The 18,628-nt window shown below is 31.6% G+C and overlaps 1 protein-coding gene across 1 annotated transcript; it reads left to right on the forward strand.

Moving 5' to 3' along the window:
- The first annotated feature begins 1,932 nt into the window (after nucleotides 1-1,932).
- Nucleotides 1,933-14,678, forward strand: LOC137814361 (CLIP-associated protein). Its single transcript, XM_068617057.2, has 21 exons — nucleotides 1,933-2,570; nucleotides 3,605-3,760; nucleotides 3,858-3,920; nucleotides 4,421-4,489; nucleotides 4,647-4,812; nucleotides 5,717-5,878; nucleotides 7,478-7,575; nucleotides 7,815-7,889; nucleotides 7,967-8,035; nucleotides 8,113-8,198; nucleotides 8,278-8,395; nucleotides 8,863-8,961; nucleotides 9,038-9,392; nucleotides 9,531-11,335; nucleotides 11,709-11,810; nucleotides 12,494-12,598; nucleotides 12,727-12,801; nucleotides 12,890-12,958; nucleotides 13,074-13,142; nucleotides 13,807-13,908; nucleotides 14,224-14,678. Exons 1-21 carry the CDS (start codon nucleotides 2,238-2,240, stop codon nucleotides 14,383-14,385), a joined length of 4,338 nt encoding a protein of 1,445 aa, XP_068473158.2. The 5' UTR covers nucleotides 1,933-2,237; the 3' UTR covers nucleotides 14,386-14,678.
- The last annotated feature ends 3,950 nt before the right edge of the window (nucleotides 14,679-18,628 follow it).

Here is an 18,628-nt window from a genome sequence, read left to right on the forward strand (position 1 = left end):
TTAGAATATGATTACGACTCATTACGTGTTTTGAAGTGTTATAGGTGATAGAATAAGAATATGACTCTAGTATTGAAAGAACACATTATGAATGGAAAGATTAAAGTATTGAAAAAAAAAACTCATTTAAAAAAAAGAGAGATCTTGTATCTTATGTTTTTTTTACTCATTATATGATAAAATAATAAATTAAATTAAGTTTATGAATAAGATTATAAAATATTATAAAGTAGGTAATATCCTAATATAAGAACTTATAACAAATTTAAGTTATCCTTTATTTATTTATATACACACGTTGAAAGTGCTATGTATATTATTATATTATAACTTAATATTAATAGTATTAATTAAATTTAAATTATGATTTTTTAATTGATTTAAATTTTATTTATTTATTTAATCTGATCTAAACCAATACCCCTATTTTTAATTACACAAACTAGATATCATTAACTATTTTTTCGTCAAACATAGAAGGAAATTGTAAATAGCCACGAGTCCCGTATTTTTTTTTGTCTGTTCTTCCACTTTGAAACACTCAAAACATACCAAATCTTAAAAAAACACATCACTTACGTTTTCTAAGTGTTATTTAATTATATTATTTATAATTTTTCTTTTAGTAGTATACATCTCATTCAATGTATTATTATTAAAATAAAACTTTTAAATATTATCGGAGGACCACATTTACAGTATTTAAAAATTTCCATAAATAAATACATTTGACCTTGAAAAAGTATAAAATTTGTCGACTCATTATTTCAAACTCCAACCCATTTTGCCTATATGATGTAATATGTTGGGTTAAAGGTAATTTCAGAGGAGTTGAGTTGTCTTTTTTTTTAAAGCATAACATTCCATGTAATTTCTAATTTATTACAACTTGATTTACATCTTTTTATTTTTTTCTAAATGTTGTTGTAAGACACTAAATTGATGGGACAAATTGAAAATTTTAAATATTTTTTTTTATATTCCTGCATTGTTTTGACAAAATAACTTACTAACACATAATTCAGTAACATTTTTTTTATATTTTTTTAAATGAATATGGTAAATTTTTAATCTTATTGAAATCAATATGGTATTGCACCTTTTATATAGCGAGAATTGTGAATAAATTTTCAAAGATGAATCATCTTAGCTCATTTTCTTGTAAGGTTGTTATATTGACCTATTTTTTCATCTCCATTCCTCGTCATTGCATTTCATAATTTAAACAAACTTTGAAGAAGAGTTTATAGAATGACACTTTTTAGTGTTGTTTCATTTTTTTTTAGTCACTACCTCCACCATGTAATAATATTTTATCATGCTTGAAACTTTTTTTCCCTGATCACACAAACACCAATAATGCAGTGTGGTTCAGGTGTACCAAAATCTCAAAATCAATCATGATCATTACAAGAATCATTTAACTTTATGCTTTCTTCTGTATAAGTGCTTCCTTTTACGGTGCCTTAAGCAAACAACATCGTTTAAAACTAGCACCAGCTGCGTAAGTTCTTCTGCTATTTCATTTTTACGTTAATTCGTCCTGTAGTTAAATTAAAACAACTTTTAAAATTAAGCAAAAACACAAAGGGTAATTTAGGTTTGATTTGTCAATCCTAAAGAACATCCAAATGAGAAAAAAAATCAAATTAGTAAGTAATTTTTTAATTTTCATTATCTAAAATTCAAAATTGTAGGAAATAAACTAATAAATTGATTTTGAGAAAACTTAAAATTTCAGTTACGTTACATAATTAAAATACAAGCATGCCATAAAAAGTGAAGACTTGTTAAAGTATACAAATGTAATCATCAAATAAGTCTTTTAATAAATAGAAATAGTTTAGAAATTAGGTCACGGATAAAAAAGATAATTTAAAATATGTTTGGATTTTGTTTATTATTGTTGTCCGATTATTTAATTTTTTTTTTCTAAAAGAACGGGGAAATGTAAACACAAAGATGGTTCAACCACCTCGCCCACAACCACATAAGCAAGTTTTCATTTCATTTCGTTTCATTTCAACTTCATCCTTCGTCTTCTTCTCCGTCAATCTAGCCTCTCTTTCTCTCTCTCTCTCTCTCTCTCTGAGAAATTATACGGTCCCGCCGAGTAATCTCATCATCCGATACTTCATCTTCATTGGTGTCGAAGTCTGAACCGTTCGCTCACTCTCACTCACTGAGTGACTCACTGACTCGCTCGCTCTTCAGATCTGATTGGTGCGCGGATCGAAATGGAGGAGGCGCTGGAACTGTCACGCGCGAAGGACACGAAGGAGAGGATGGCGGGAGTGGAGCGCCTCCACCAACTTCTCGAAGCTTCCAGAAAGAGCCTCTCGTCTTCCGAGGTGACCTCGCTCGTTGACACTTGTATGGATCTCTTGAAGGACAATAACTTCCGCGTCTCGCAGGGCGCGCTCCAGGCGCTCGCCTCCGCCGCCGTCCTCTCCGGCGACCACTTCAAGCTCCACTTCAACGCACTCCTCCCCGCCATCGTCGACCGTCTCGGCGACGCCAAGCAGCCCGTCCGAGACGCCGCCAGGCGCCTCTTGCTCACTCTCATGGAGGTACTATACCTGGTCACTAGACACTGACAAGACAATAATAGAGTGTGGTGGTAACTAACTTGTAACGGTAGGGTGCTGATTAGGAATTATTAGGATGATAATGAGCGACATTGATGTATCGAGTGGAAACTGTGCGGCGACGAAATTGGAATTGTCGCTATTTCGCTTTTTGCATGACCGGCGTTATGATTCTGGAGAATGAAAATCTGAGTTATATGGCTAGATCTTTAGTTGTAGTTAACGGCTTAGCCGTAGGATCTCTTGCTGGTGTTATTGGATCCTCATGTATGTTATTAGATAGATGAACTCATGAACCTAAAACCTTTTAGATGCGTGTTTTAAATTGTGGTGTCTTCTAGTCTAATGAATTAATCTGGCGTCGTTTAATTTTTTTTAATTAACCTAGATTCCAGAGGATCATTAAGAAACGCGTGGCAGAGTGTCTACTACTAGTTTCTGCAGAAGAATAGACTCTGGCATTTCTTTTTCTGATAGCCTTAATGTCCGTGAAAATATATAGTTTTTCTGGTTGTCTCATTTGTGAGTCAAACCAGATTTAAGTCTGCTACCAGTTAATTGTATCTTTGCAAGTGAATGCCTCGAAGATATCTGACTTATGCAATCTGTTAAGTTATAATAGGCCTTGTAGGTGCATCGTCCTTTCTAAATGGCATGATGCTAGACTCCAGTTTTTGAATTGTTTGGGAATGGAATGGAACCTGATGGAATGCATTTCATTCCATTGTATCCAATACTCCTCTTTTCTTTCCCTACAATCTGCGGTGTATAGTATGGGACAAAACTAGTTTATTTATTTGTTTCATCATGAAATGTATACAACAGAAGATGTAACTGCATTCCAGGCCAGTTCATTCCATCCAAACATACTCTAATTGGATAATGTTTACACATGTATTTTGGTGTTTATGTTATGTCTGCCTAAAAGTGTAGTAAATTTGTCCTAATTGTAATTTTCAAAATGATATAATTTGAGTACCCTACATTTTGAATTTATTTTGGATTACTATTTGCAGGTTTCTTCTCCAACAATAATTGTTGAAAGAGCAGGGTCCTTTGCTTGGGCACATAAAAGCTGGAGAGTTAGAGAGGAGTTTACACGAACTGTCACAGCTGCAATTAATTTATTTGCAGCTACAGAGCTCCCACTTCAACGGGCTATCCTCCCCCCTGTATAGACTTTTACAAATAAGCAGTACATATCATTTGTACATTTAAATATATTTGGGATGAAATAGTAATTCCTTTCAAAACTTGCACGATTGTCAGGTGTTGCATTTGCTTAACGATCCAAATCCTGCTGTTAGAGAAGCAGCTATTTTGTGCATTGAAGTAAGTATGCTTTATTTTATAATCATTTAGTACTGTATAATTGTATATTGTCTAAAGAAATCGAATTACATTACCAAGTTAGTTTCTACAAAAGGGGTTTATGCCATATCAATAGCTAATTTCAATTCTTAAATTTCTGAGCCAAACGCAAAGAATTGCTAGTATTGTAATTTGTATGTTATTTTAGCTTAAAGAATGATAGAATGAAAAATATTGGCGAATATGAAAATGGAAGTGGGTCTGTTGTCTTAAGAGAACATGATTTGATGTTATATTTAAATGCGTGAGGCTTGTGAATTTCATGGTTCTAAATTTGAGATAACTGGATTAAGTCAATCATAATGGTGTATTGAACAGTTTTAGTAATTAATATCATGATGCCATAAATGAAGGTTGATTTATCGATGTGTTCATAGTCATACCAGGGGATATTGATTATGAATTGAAGATAAGAGGAATGTTATTGTTAGAAGATTACTTTTACATCATCTATTTTGCAGGAAATGTATACACAAGCTGGGCCTCAATTTCGTGATGAACTTCACCGCCACAATCTTCCTTCATCTTTGGTAAATATAAACAGGAATCACTTTCCTAATTCATTGTTATTTAATATACGTGTGTGTGTGTATAACACTTTTAAGCTAATGAATTTGGATCTTCACCATTGTACATTTAGTGTCATAGTGTGAGAGTTTATAATGTCTTGTTTGATGTTGATTTCAGGTGAAAGATATTAATGCAAGGCTTGAAGGAATTCAGCCGAAAGTTCGCTCTTCAGATGGTATTTCAGGTGGATATATTACTGGGGAAATTAAGCATTTGAGTGTTAATCCCAAGAAAAGTAGTCCAAAGGCTAAAAGCTCCTCCAGGGAAACCTCTCTTTTTGGAGGTTAGTATATTTGTAATTCTTCAATCATAAATGTTTCTATTTTTGTTTAGCATTGGTGCAATTGTATACATGGATTTATGCTTTATATCTTACCTGTATAATTTCTTTCTCATACTGGCACTATAATTGTTCAATCATAAATGTTTCTATTTTTGTTTAGCATTGGTGCAATTGTATACATGGATTTATGCTTTATATCTTACCTGTATAATTTCTTTCTCATACTGGCACTATAATTGTTTGTTTGCCTTATAATTTTCTAATTTGAGATGCATTGTTGTGGCAGTGTTGTTGAAACATGTTTTGAATTGTTAAGTAGTGTGGAGTTCTGGACACCATGGAGTATGTATGGATGTGTTTATTTCCAACACCACATTTTTTAGTTTGAGTTTATATTTGTTTAAGCTTCTTATCATTATCTTTAAACCAAGCTTTTAATTATAAGAAATGCTATTTCAGTCATCACTAATTGTGGTGATGTTTTTTTGTGTATGTCAATCTTATATTGAGATTTTTTGGACATTGTAGCTAATGTGTGTCCTTTGGTAATTCCAGAAGTTAAACCTACTTGATATTCAGGATTCTGACTTAAATTACATATTGGTCCTTGGATCTAAAAGCTTCTCGTTGTCATTGGTGGATATTTTCTTATGCATTTCTTCAATGATAAAATTTACACTAGATGCATGTGCAAATTGTGGAAAAATTGATTGATTTTGATGGGGGAGACAATATGATTGAAGGAAGATAAAATAATATATTTCAAAGAGATAAGTAGCATTGCATGTTTTAAAATTGTAATTTCTTGTAAAAGTATTCTGTATAACATATTGTTTACACACTGTATAGTTTGATGATAGTATTGATTATTTAAATGTACATATTGTTGTTGAACCATGAGCAGGAGAAGGTGACATCACTGAGAAACCCATAGACCCTGTGAAGGTATATTCAGATAAGGAGTTAATCAGGGAAATTGAGAAGATTGCATCTACTCTTGTGCCTGAAAAAGACTGGTCAATTCGAATTGCTGCCATGCAGAGAGTTGAAGGTCTTGTTATAGGAGGTAGGTGGTTCCAAATTCCTTGAGAAATGTGTTCTGAAATATTTGTGCTTAGTGCAATATTAAGAGCTTTTTGCTATTTGAAGTCTAAAAAGGGAAATAACATTTGATGTTGTAGACCATATCTTTACTTGAAGGAAGTTTGTGGTGATCTTTTATGATTATGGTATTGGATTTTATTTGTTGATGTTGATTCAACACACAAGTCATAGTTAACTGAGCTAAGACATTAAAGGATCATAACAACGACTATGTTTTTATCAAACAATAAAAAGGAAACTTAATACTGGTAGGACTATTAGCTGCAGCTGTTGAGAGATGCCAGTCAACCATGTACAGTTTTTAGGATCTTAGTTCTGCAAACTTGTGGAATGGGGTGACTTAAGGTCTGTTTGGATGAACTTCTCTCCATAACATTTATAAGAGAAGAAAAAAGAAAAGAAAAGAAAAGATGAACCAGTTTTTGTACAAGTTAATTTGTAAAACCTCTCTTATCTAGCTTATCCAAAATTAGATTTTTAATATATGCATAAACTAATTTGTCTCTCGGGGAAATTTATTTCACCTTTTTCTTCTTAAAATGCATAAACCATCTGATCTGGACCAACACTTTTACAGGTCTATTATTTATTTGGAGAGTAAATTACTACAACCTTTTCTTCTACCACATACTTCGTTGATTACTTCTATTTCTAAAACCTGCTCAAAATCCCTTCTATTTTATGAATTTGTACATGTTGCCACCAAAAACATTTTTTTGAGTGTAATTGAAATGTACATACATATAGGTATGTATTTATGTATATACTGCTTTTACATATTTGACTCTTTTCCATTTCTTAAAGCATTACACAAACCTATTCTATTTTATAATTACATTATCAACAAGTTCTATTTTATAATTACATTATCAATAAATCTTCGTATGATAGTAAAAAATTGAAATTATTAATTGCTTAGATGATAAATTTGATGATAATATTTTAATTGTCAAAGATAATAAATAAGAAAAATTATAATTTCAAATATTAAATAACAATACTTTTTTTTAAACATGTTGAAGTAACGATTGTAGCAAAACAAAAGCCTGATCGCATGAATCATTAGTAAGATAGAATAAACTATTTTTAAATAATTTTATAAAAAATAAAATAAAAAAATAACCATATTTTTTGTTTTATTTATGAATAATTCATTTGACTAAATTTTTATGATAACAATTTAAAAATAATTCTTGTTACTATGTTAGAGAGATTTAATTGTAGTATATTTTAAAATTAAAGAGAATTTTTGTGATGTTCCAAAATCTTTAACATAAATATTCTTTTGTCAATTTTACACAAAATTAAAGGCTTTAGATTTAAGTGTAGTGTATTTATATAATGAGAAGAGTTTGTGTAGATTTTAGAGATAAAAGGTGCAATATCGAAAAGAGATTGGAGTAGTTTACTCCCTTATTTGAATTATCTGCATTGTTTCTCTCATTGTAATTTGTTTGTTTTTTCTATTGTTTAAGGATAATTTTTTTTATGTATGGTTAATTGTAATTTTCATTTAGATATTTAATTAAATGTAATATATTCTGAATGCTTTCTTCATCAGGTGCTGCGGATTATCCTTGTTTCCGTGGGCTCTTGAAGCAACTTGTTGGGCCTTTAAGTACACAATTGTCAGACCGAAGATCTAGCATTGTGAAGCAGGTACTCTAACATTTTTATTGTCGTATATTCTCCTTTATTAATTTGTAAAACACAATTTGTCTCAAAGGGCTGTTTTTGGAACTTAAGAGATTGGTCCTCTCTTGAAGTAATCCTTTATTTTGATAAATTCCTTCCCTTATTATGTTTGTTGCTTTTGTCTCATTATAATTACATTCAAAGACCTTGTCCATAAGTTAGGTTCTTATACATAACAGTTTTTGTTGTTTGATTTCTTCTAGGCTTGCCATCTATTGTGCTTTTTGTCAAAGGATCTCTTGGGTGATTTTGAAGGATGTGCTGAAATGTTTATACCAGTAAGTTAGCCTAGTTATCTTGGATTTATTACAATTTTAATGATTTTGAAATTATTAATTCTTGATCTGATAATCAGGTCCTTTTCAAGCTGGTTGTGATTACTGTGCTTGTAATTGCAGAGTCTTCAGATAACTGCATAAAAACGGTAATATAATATGCTCATTTAATTGTCTGCATCTTCTTGCTATGTGTCATTTTCACCTTTGTCTCTCTACTTTGCAGATGTTACGCAACTGCAAAGTTGCTCGTGTTCTTCCCCGTATAGCTGATAGTGCAAAAAATGATCGAAATGCTGTACTTCGTGCAAGGTATATATTATTAACTACTTAAAAGACACATTCAAGGGTTTTGGTTTTTGATTAATACCATTTGACCTTTGTACTGTAGGTGTTGTGAATATGCTCTTTTGGTCCTGGAACATTGGCCTGATGCGCCAGAAATACATCGATTGGCTGATTTATACGAGGATATGATAAAGTGTTGTGTTAAAGATGCAATGAGTGAGGTAGCTTTTTAATTTTAGGTTATTTGGTATGTGGTAAATATATTGTGCATCAAATTGGTAAACTTTAACTAGCTTTCCCATCAGGCATCTCTTCTTTTGAGCCATCAGGAATTTTTTTCACCTTGATAGGTGTGTTGGAGTTGTGGAAAGTGTAAAAGATTCTCATTTAGTGAAATTTCAGTTTTCAATGTTTAATAGGATCAATTAGTAGTGATAATTAAACTGTGGAAATCCACAGTCCTTTTTATTTATTGGTTGGCTTTACATCTCAATGTGTTTTCATATGGTAAGGAATTATTAAGATTCTGAAACCTTGTATATTAAATTTATGCTGAATATGCTCATTTACTTTCTTTTTCTAGCATACCTTTTTATTTATCAAATTTCATTGATTTAGGACAAACTTCTTATTTATTGATTCTTGAAAGTATATGCTTTTGAAAATGATTTCTTATGAAAATTGATAGGTTCGATCTACTGCAAGGATGTGCTATAGAATGTTTGCAAAAACTTGGCCAGAGCGATCTCGTCGTCTATTTGCATCCTTTGACCCTGCCATTCAAAGGGTATACACTTATGATCTTGTGGATGTTCTTTATTTTTGTTGTTCAAGTCATCTTTTAAAGTGAATGTAAATTGCAGTTAATAAATGAAGAGGATGGAGGAATACATCGGCGACATGCTTCACCTTCCATTAGAGATAGAGGTGGACTGACGTCATTGGCTAGTCAAACCTCGGCTCCTTCTAATCTACCTGGTTATGGAACTTCTGCTATAGTTGCGATGGATAGAAGTTCGAGTATATCATCAGGGACATCTATCTCCTCTGGTATACTTCTATCACAAGCCAAGTCACTTGGGAAGGGTACAGAACGTAGTCTGGAAAGCATGTTACATGCAAGCAAGCAGAAGGTTTCTGCTATTGAAAGCATGCTTAGAGGCTTGGATTTGTCCGATAAGCATAATTCATCTTTCCGGTCATCGAGTTTGGATCTAGGTACCACATAACTTTTCCTGTCAAATGTTTTTATTTACTGCAATTTACAGGAAGTGATGTCATTCAATGGTTGATGCTGTTAGTGCTCATTTAAACTATCTGAGCGGCTAAATTTTTCTTTTATTGCCCCTAGTGCAGGAGTTGACCCTCCATCATCTCGTGATCCACCTTTCCCTGCAGCCGTTTCTGCATCTAATCATCTGACAAGCTCTTTAACAACAGAATCAACTGCTTCTGGCATCAATAAAGGTAGTAACCGAAATGGTGGTCTTGGTTTGTCTGACATAATCACCCAGATTCAAGCTTCAAAAGATTCTGCCAAGTTGTCCTATCATAGCAGTGTTGGTATTGAACCTTTATCATCAATATCATCATATTCAAGTAAAAGGGCCTCTGAAAGATTACATGAAAGAAGTTCACTTGATGATAACATTGATATTAGGGAGACTAGGCGATTTATGAAACCCAACCACGAAAAGCAGTATTTGGATGCCCCTTACAGAGATGGAAACTTTAGGGAATCACATAATAGTTATGTGCCTAATTTCCAGAGACCACTATTGAGAAAGAATGTGGCTGGACGCATGTCTGCTGGCAGGAGGAGGAGTTTTGATGATAATCAGCTATCTCTTGGAGAGGTGCCAAATTATGCAGAAGGACCCTCATCGCTTCATGAAGCTTTGAGTGAAGGACTTAGTTCAGGTTCTGACTGGTCTGCTAGAGTTGCTGCCTTTAATTATCTTCATTCTTTGTTGCAGCAAGGGCCAAAGGGAGTTATAGAAGTTGTTCAGAATTTTGAGAAGGTAATGAAGTTGTTTTTCCAGCACTTGGATGATCCCCATCATAAAGTTGCACAAGCTGCTCTTTCAACACTTGCAGATATTGTTCTTGCATGCCGAAAGTCTTTTGAAGGTTACATGGAAAGAATATTACCCCATGTGTTTTCTCGGTTAATTGATCCTAAAGAACTTGTCAGGCAGCCATGTGCAGCAACTTTGGAAGTTGTGAGCAAAACTTACAGTATAGATTCTCTTTTACCGGCACTACTACGCTCACTAGATGAACAGAGGTCTCCAAAGGCTAAATTGGCTGTTATTGAATTTGCAATCAATTCCTTTAACAAACATTCTATGAATCCAGAAGGTGCTGCTAATATTGGCATCCTAAAATTATGGCTTGCTAAGTTGACCCCTTTGGTTCATGACAAAAATACAAAGCTTAAAGAAGCAGCTATTACATGCATTATATCAGTGTATTCTCACTTTGATTCGACTGCTGTTCTTAATTTCATTCTGAGTTTGTCAGTTGAAGAACAAAATTCTTTGAGACGAGCTTTAAAACAATATACCCCTCGCATTGAAGTAGACCTAATCAACTATCTGCAGAACAAGAAAGAAAGACAACGTTCTAAGTCTTCCTATGATCCATCTGATGTGGTGGGAACATCCTCTGAAGATGGATATGTTGGTTACTCTAGGAAGGCTCATTACCTTGGAAGGTATTCTGCTGGATCCCTTGATGGTGATGGTGGTAGGAAATGGAGTTCCCAGGATTCAACACTAGTGAAAGATAGTCTTGGTCAAGCATCATTTGGTGAAACTCAGGAACCTCTGTATCAAAATTTTGAAACTGATCCTAATAGTGGCAGTCTTGCTTCAAAAACTAAAGATCTTGTTTATGCAGTCAATCCAATAGTTCAAAACTTTACCTCTCAAACTAGCCAACATAGACATGTGGAAAGTAGCATAAGCTTGGAGGGTCTTTCAACTCCTCGTCTTGATGTAAATGGTTTGATGTCATCAGAGCATTTAAATGTTGCTGAAGGCTATGTAAATGACAAGGAATATTCTTCTGAATTGGGACTTAATCATCACACGGCAGAAGATGTAAAGATTAACTCCATAACAGAAGCAGGACCCAGCATTCCTCAAATTCTTCATATGGTGAGTGATGCAACTAGAATGGATAAGTTGGTTTTGTAGGTTTCTTGCTTGAAAAAAGATGAAATTTCAAATTTGTTAGAAAGAGAAATGATAGTGGAAAAGAAAATAGGAGGGTAATAAAGCATTCTCCTAGAACCAAAAAATGCACCAGATAACTATAGGAATAAGGACTATCAGTGAAGAGATTATTGCAAAAATTCTGGACAATAAGTGATGAGCCTATTGGGAAATTCCTGTTATATTACAATGTAAAGACAAGTGGGTGACATCTTTACGTGGTCCGTGGTCCATTTGCTTCTAGGGGATCATGGTGTTTAGGTTTATTTAATAGAAGTTTCTTTAGAATATATCACTATAAAATGTTGTTTTGTAGGTATGCAGTGGGGCTGATGGAAGCCCTGTTTCAAGTAAACGGACTGCACTTCAACAATTAGTTGATGCTTCTATAACAAATGATCATTCTATTTGGACCAAGGTATGCTTGATTTGATCTAGTATTTTTTACTGTTTCCAAGTTATAATATGGTTGTCAGACATATTTGTTATCATGATTCAGGAACTGATATAAAGTGAGATAAACTGGGGAAACAGAGATAAAATGTTGAAAAAAAAATACTTATGATTTGTTTTAACACTAATGTGATACAATTATGGTTCAGACTTAACATGTTCTGAACTAACCACTAGTTCGGTATGATATTGCCAGGCTGACAATCTGTTACCAATTAGTTACTGTCTGTTACAGTTGTTGATATCAAGCAAAACGCATAAGCTTACAGAAACAATGGAAGCTTATTTTCTACTCTAATAACTCTTAAATTAATCTTAAAAATCTTCAATAAATAAAATAAACCCTTAACCCTGAATCTAAACCCTGCATATATATAGCCCCCTTCATCTAGTGAGAAAATATTTTTGTTTGATCATTTGGGTAGTTTTCATTGTGGTTGATGTGCATCAATTATTATATATGTAAATTCTGTTTGTTGGATAATTATAATAATCCAATTTTGTTAAATAACAATGAATATTATTTGTTTGTTTAAACTTTTAAAACGTGATTATAATTTATTGTGAACTGTTAAAAGTCTTTTGATACTTTTTGTAGAGGTTTTTCTCTCCTTTCTATGTAATGACCGTTTCATGGTGTACTTGCAGTACTTCAATCAGATTTTGACAGTTGTGCTTGAGGTACTGGATGATTCAGATTCCTCAGTTAAAGAGCTTGCTCTTTCACTAATAGTTGAAATGCTTAAAAACCAGGTTCCTACTCCTGTTGATCACGTCTATCCTGCCAATAGTGCATATTTCTCCTTTTGTATATATAGGCATAAAGCATTGTTGAGACTTCAATTTAATAAAATAAAACATTTTCCAATTTTATTGTTCAGAAAGGCGCAATGGAGAATTCTGTTGAGATTGTAATTGAGAAGCTGCTTCACGTTACAAAAGATATCATTCCTAAGGTAGCAAAAGTTGGCCAATTAATTCTACTTTGTCTTTTCTGCGTTTACTTTCTTTCCCTAGTCTCATCTTCTTCCATCCATTATTTAGGTCTCCAATGAAGCAGAGCACTGCCTGACCATTGTTTTATCTCAGTATGATCCATTCAGATGTTTAAGTGTATGTCTTTTTCGATTTTCTACTTTGTGCCCTTTACTCCGCCTTAAATGTTTGATAAAAGGAATGAGGTTTGACTTTTTTAACAAGCTAATGCTCAGAATTTAAACCATTTCAGGTCATTGTCCCTCTACTGGTTACTGAGGATGAGAAAACACTTGTCATTTGCATAAATTGCTTAACAAAGGTAAATGTGTTTTGAATAACCTTTTGTTCTTATCTTGAAAGAAGTACGAATCAATGATATTTTAAAATGGAAGGAGTATTTGCTTGTGATACCTTTAAAACATAACGTAAATGCTAACTGGTGTACTTAGGCTACTTGTTAAGGTAGCAAAGATATAAATTATTAAAAGACAATACCAAAGCCATTTAAGCATTTACATTTTTAAGTAATTAGAAGAATTTAATAGGGGGTTATTGAATGCTCCTCAACTAGTGTGTTTAGGGCACTTGTTATCGAGACCCTAAAACATAGCCTGAGATTATCCTGCATCTCTTGGTTACTCCAGCCAGTATGCCATTTCTTTTGCCCATTGACCACTACTCATAGGACTATACACTGTTGCATTCTTAACCAAAAAAGGAAATATAATAACTCACGTGATTTTAATACGAAGTGTATCACTAGCTCTGTGGCGCATTGGAACAAGTCTTTTTCCTTTTTCTTTTTCTCTTGAATGTCTTATATTTGTATCATATCCCTTGTTTTTATGAATTTCACTGTATCCTTGTGTTTACCATACGAATTGGTTCATAGGAAGTGGTTCTTTTTATGCATAAACTATTCACGCTTTATAATATTTATCTTGTTTAACAATTAACATCATCATACTATTCCTTTTGTTCAGCTTGTAGGGCGGCTTTCTCAGGAGGAACTAATGGCTCAGTTACCCTCGTTTCTGCCCGCACTTTTTGAAGCTTTTGGTAACCAGAGTGCAGATGTTCGTAAGGTACTTGAGGTCTTTCGAGTAATTTATGTTTCCATAACTTCTTACATCTTAAAAAGTTTCATATGATTAAAAACTTGTAAATTAAAAAACGCTGTAAAGTGGCACATGTAGGTTTAAATATTGAATTTAGGTGATTAACTAAGAACACACTATAAAAGTGTGACTGGTTTTATGATCTAAAAACATTTTCTTTGAATGTGAGGGTTGGGGTATTATTTACCACTAAGGATTGTATTTTTGTCTGTCGTTTGTTGTTCCTTTATATATTATTCGGTTTCATTATTCTCATTTTATGTAAATGGCCGATGATTACAGACCGTTGTTTTCTGCCTTGTGGATATTTATATAATGCTTGGGAAAGCATTCTTGCCATATTTACAAGGGCTTAACAGCACACAGTTGAAGTTGGTCACCATTTATGCAAATCGAATCTCACAAGCCAGGACAGGCAAAACAATTGATGCCGTTCAAGATTAGCAGGTTCATTGGGAAGAAAAAAATTTGTGGATTATGGGTTTTTGTCAAGTCATTGCTGCGTATTTTGTATATCTGCGTGCATGAATTTAGATGTGGGTTCTGTTGTCTTTTCTTCTCCTTGGTTCTCTTTAAATTTTTAGTTTTTTTGGTCTTTCCTTTTTCCCTGCCAATGTTGGAATTGGGAGAGTGCTGGTGGTGAAATACGCGCAAGTTGTAATTTACATTGAGTAAACATTATTGATTGTAGTAAATGGTTTTTCAGTAAAGTCTAATTGATTCGGTTAATTGAATAATTTGGATTTTGGTAAATTTTAGCAAAGCTTATTTTCACGCTGCTTTCTTAAAGTTAAATTGTGTTTGGATGTTTATAATTTTACTTTAGGATTAAGTTAATTTTAGAAAATGGATTTAAGTTAAAAGTGGGTTTTAACGAAAATTATTTAGTTGAAAGCAGTCGATTTACGATTTACGATAAAGTTGTTGGTGACTGAAAATAGCTTAAGAAGTTATCTTGGCTATGTGTTGCAAAAAATATTGAATTTTTATTTCTGCATCCATGTAATTTCTTCGTGCATTTCTATAACTATTGAAAAAGTTCAATTATTTATAGGTGAACAGCATTTTAGCTTATACAATCAAACACACAATCTTGATTGGATAATTTAAAAATGCATTTTAGTTTATGTAATGTGAAACTTAAAATCATTTTGATTTATACAATTTGAAACACATTTTTGTATCTAAAGATATATTTTTGATGGTGTAATTTAAAATATATTTTTAGATTGCTTAATTTAAAATATATTTTAAATTATATAATTTATAATGCATTTTTACATCTGAAAATATATTTTGTATTAAGTAATTTAAAAATCTAAAATATACTTCTAAATCTGAAAATATATTATAAATTTGAAAGTGTATTTTTAATCTTACAATCTAAAATATATTTTTAAAATTATACAATTAAAAAATCTAAGTCATAACAATTTGGATTTTTTTTCAAATTGAATGAAAAAACTATAAGGTTGTGTTTGGATTGAGGAGAGGATTTGGGAGAGTGGATTTGTAGTGATTTGAGAGGAAAGTGTAAAGAAAGTGAAGTTGTTTGGATGAATGTATGTTAGAATGGATTTGTCAGAAAGTTTATTGAAGTTTGTGAGTGATATGATGGTTGTAAGAGATTTTTTATTTTTAAATTTACAAATTTACCCATTTCTTAAAAAATATTTAAATAATAAAGTAAGAGATATTTTTGTGTAAATTTTAGTTAATTAAAATTTTATAAATACATATAAAAAATAAAATAAAATAAAAATTAAAATTAAAATTAAAATTATCTTTTATTATTGTTAATATTATTATTTAATAAATTTATTTATATTATTATTAATATGTATTTTTTTTAATTTTTATTATTATTATTATAAAAATTTATTTTAGTTACTAGTATTATTTATAATTTTATTATTATTTTTTATATATTATTCCTATTTTAAATTTTAAATATATTACTATTATTTTATAATTTTTACATTTATATTACTAATTTATTTTCTTTTATTATTACTATATAAATACATTTATATTATTGTTATATGAATATATTTATTTTATTACTATTATATTATATTATTATAATTAATTATTTTATTTTTATTTATGTTATAAATATATAGTATTTTTTATTATAATATAATATATATAGTTATTTTATATGTATATAAAAAAATAGTTAGGATAATTTTGACTTTGTACTATGTAAATTTTTGTAAACTTTCGCTTTTAATCTTCGCATAGCACAGAGGATTCATTTTATCCCTCTCCCCAAATCAACTTTTTTCATCCTCTTAAATCACTGGAAACAAACCCAAAATTTCATTGCCTTTCAATAAGAGTTAAAGAAGAAAAGATGAAAAAGCCAAAATACTAGGATGAGCATGCCCGGAATAGCAGATGATGTGGTTTCCCAGTTCCAACATATATTAGATAGCCATTTCTTGGCCTAACTAAGTATTACCGTTTCAAAAAAAGTAATATTAATTTACTAGTATCTGAATGATTTGAAAATTGTTAAATGTAAAATTATAATTTTGGAATCTCTATAAGTTCTGATATGCGAGTTTGACCCTTTATTTTTTTTATTTTGCGAAGTTCGTTTTCAGATTTTATAAAATCTGTAATTTTGATTTAATTTTCAATTTTACATAGGTTTATGTATTTTTATTTTTATATTTTAATTAATAGAATATTTCTTGACTGTACTTGGCATAAATATTTCAACTCTAAGGTAGCAATAAAAACAATTAAAGGTATGCAAAATTAAATATCAAATTAACATTGTGAATTTTAAAAGTTAAAAACTAAAGTTACGGGAAAAGTAAAGTGTTCAAAACTGCAGAACTAAAAGGACTCAAAAATAAATTTAATTCAAGTTTTTACACATTAGAAGCTTGCAGTTTGTATTAAAAATCTATAGGTAATGGTATAAAGAGACATTTGTTGATAATTACTCATGGATATATATGTAGGTTTTGTGGGTATATCTATAAGAAGCTACCTAGAAATATATTCGTAGAACGAAAATGTTTTGTTAACATCCTCTGTACATAAACACAGACTTAACGTTGCAGACGTGATATTGGGTGAGGATGTGGTAGTGAGATTTTTTGTAATTCGGATGAGAATGATGTGGCACTGAGAAAATTTTGTAAGAGTGTAAGAGTTTAGCGTTTGAGTGCGGGTGCGGAAGTGAGAAAGTTTCAAACGAAAGTTAAGGTCGAACGAAAAGGAGAAAGAAGCAGCGACCTCGTCAAAGGGAGGGAGAAAGAAGCAGCGAAAAGCACGAACCAAACAATAGAACAAGCAAATCACAAACCATAAACATCTTTCTTGTGCGGTCGCCACTGCTTTTTTGTTTGTTGTTCAAGTGTTTAGCGTTATTGGGCCATATATTACACCGATCAGATGACTTAACCGGTGTAATATGAGTCACATGTTACACCCATGGTAGAACTGGACACTCACCCTACCAGAACTGGTTACCCAACCACATGTTCCTGCACATGTATTGACACACGCAAAACTGGTTACACGTGTCCCTGTAAGTGGTTACTTATGTGACGTTTATGGTGACCCACTCTTCATGAAAAAAATTCAATTTTTTTTAATATGGGACATATATTACACCAGTTAGATGGTTTAATCGATGTAATATGGATTATTTTGAGTAAAAAAATAATATATTACATTGATTGTTACTAAGAACTGGTGTAATATATTATTTTTTTTATCCATTTTAAAACTTGTCACGTCACCAAACGTAATCTCACTCTGTCACGTCTGTAGCGTCAAATATGTCTTACTGTCATACGGTGTTAATATATCAGGACTCTTAGTAGAATGCTACTTATAAATATATCATAGATAACTAACTTCCTACATATATTTTTATTGTGTCATGCAAATGCATTTTGATACTCTCCATGTAGGAATGTTCAGATAAAATGTTATTTCTTCTATCACATGCATTAGACTTTTCACTTGCATAAGGAACATGTAACATGTATTCCTTCTCCTCATCAATTTAAGAACAATTGAGCTTGGACAAACATATGGACGTTGTCAAAGTAGTGTTTACTGTTTTAGTATGTTCCATCCTAAAATATCGCAACACCTTTGTATATATTATCTTTGACACAAAAACAACTTATTTTAGGCATATCCCTCTCGCTCTCTATTCCTAAAATCTTTTCAATTGTACCCATATTTTTCATGTCAAACTCACTATCTAATTAATGACTTAATCTTTTGATCTTTGTTTCATCTTGAGATCTAATTAACATGTTGCCTACATACAACAATATTTATACAAATTCATTATTTTCGACCTTTAGATGATAGACAACATGGACCATAATTTTGTACCATTGAGAGATGATAAATTTATTGAACCTCTTTTTATGACTTGATTATAAATGATATTGAATCAATATGTTAAAAATTGTGGATTGTGAATAAAATTTGGTGAGGTTGATTAAATTGAGAGAAACAAACATAAAATAGAACTAATATTAAGAAAAGTTGGAAACAAAAATAGAACTAATATCAAGAATAATTGAAAAAGATAATTATTATGACCAAAATCATTGTCATATTATAAGAAAATGGTAAGAAGAAGAGATGTTTCTTATTCTATTATGTGTATCATTTTTTATCATTTTCTTATATGGTATCCGAGCCT

This window comes from Phaseolus vulgaris, chromosome 1, assembly GCF_051622355.1.
Source record: "Phaseolus vulgaris cultivar YP4 chromosome 1, ASM5162235v1, whole genome shotgun sequence".
NCBI classification, from domain to species: Eukaryota; Viridiplantae; Streptophyta; class Magnoliopsida; order Fabales; family Fabaceae; genus Phaseolus; species Phaseolus vulgaris.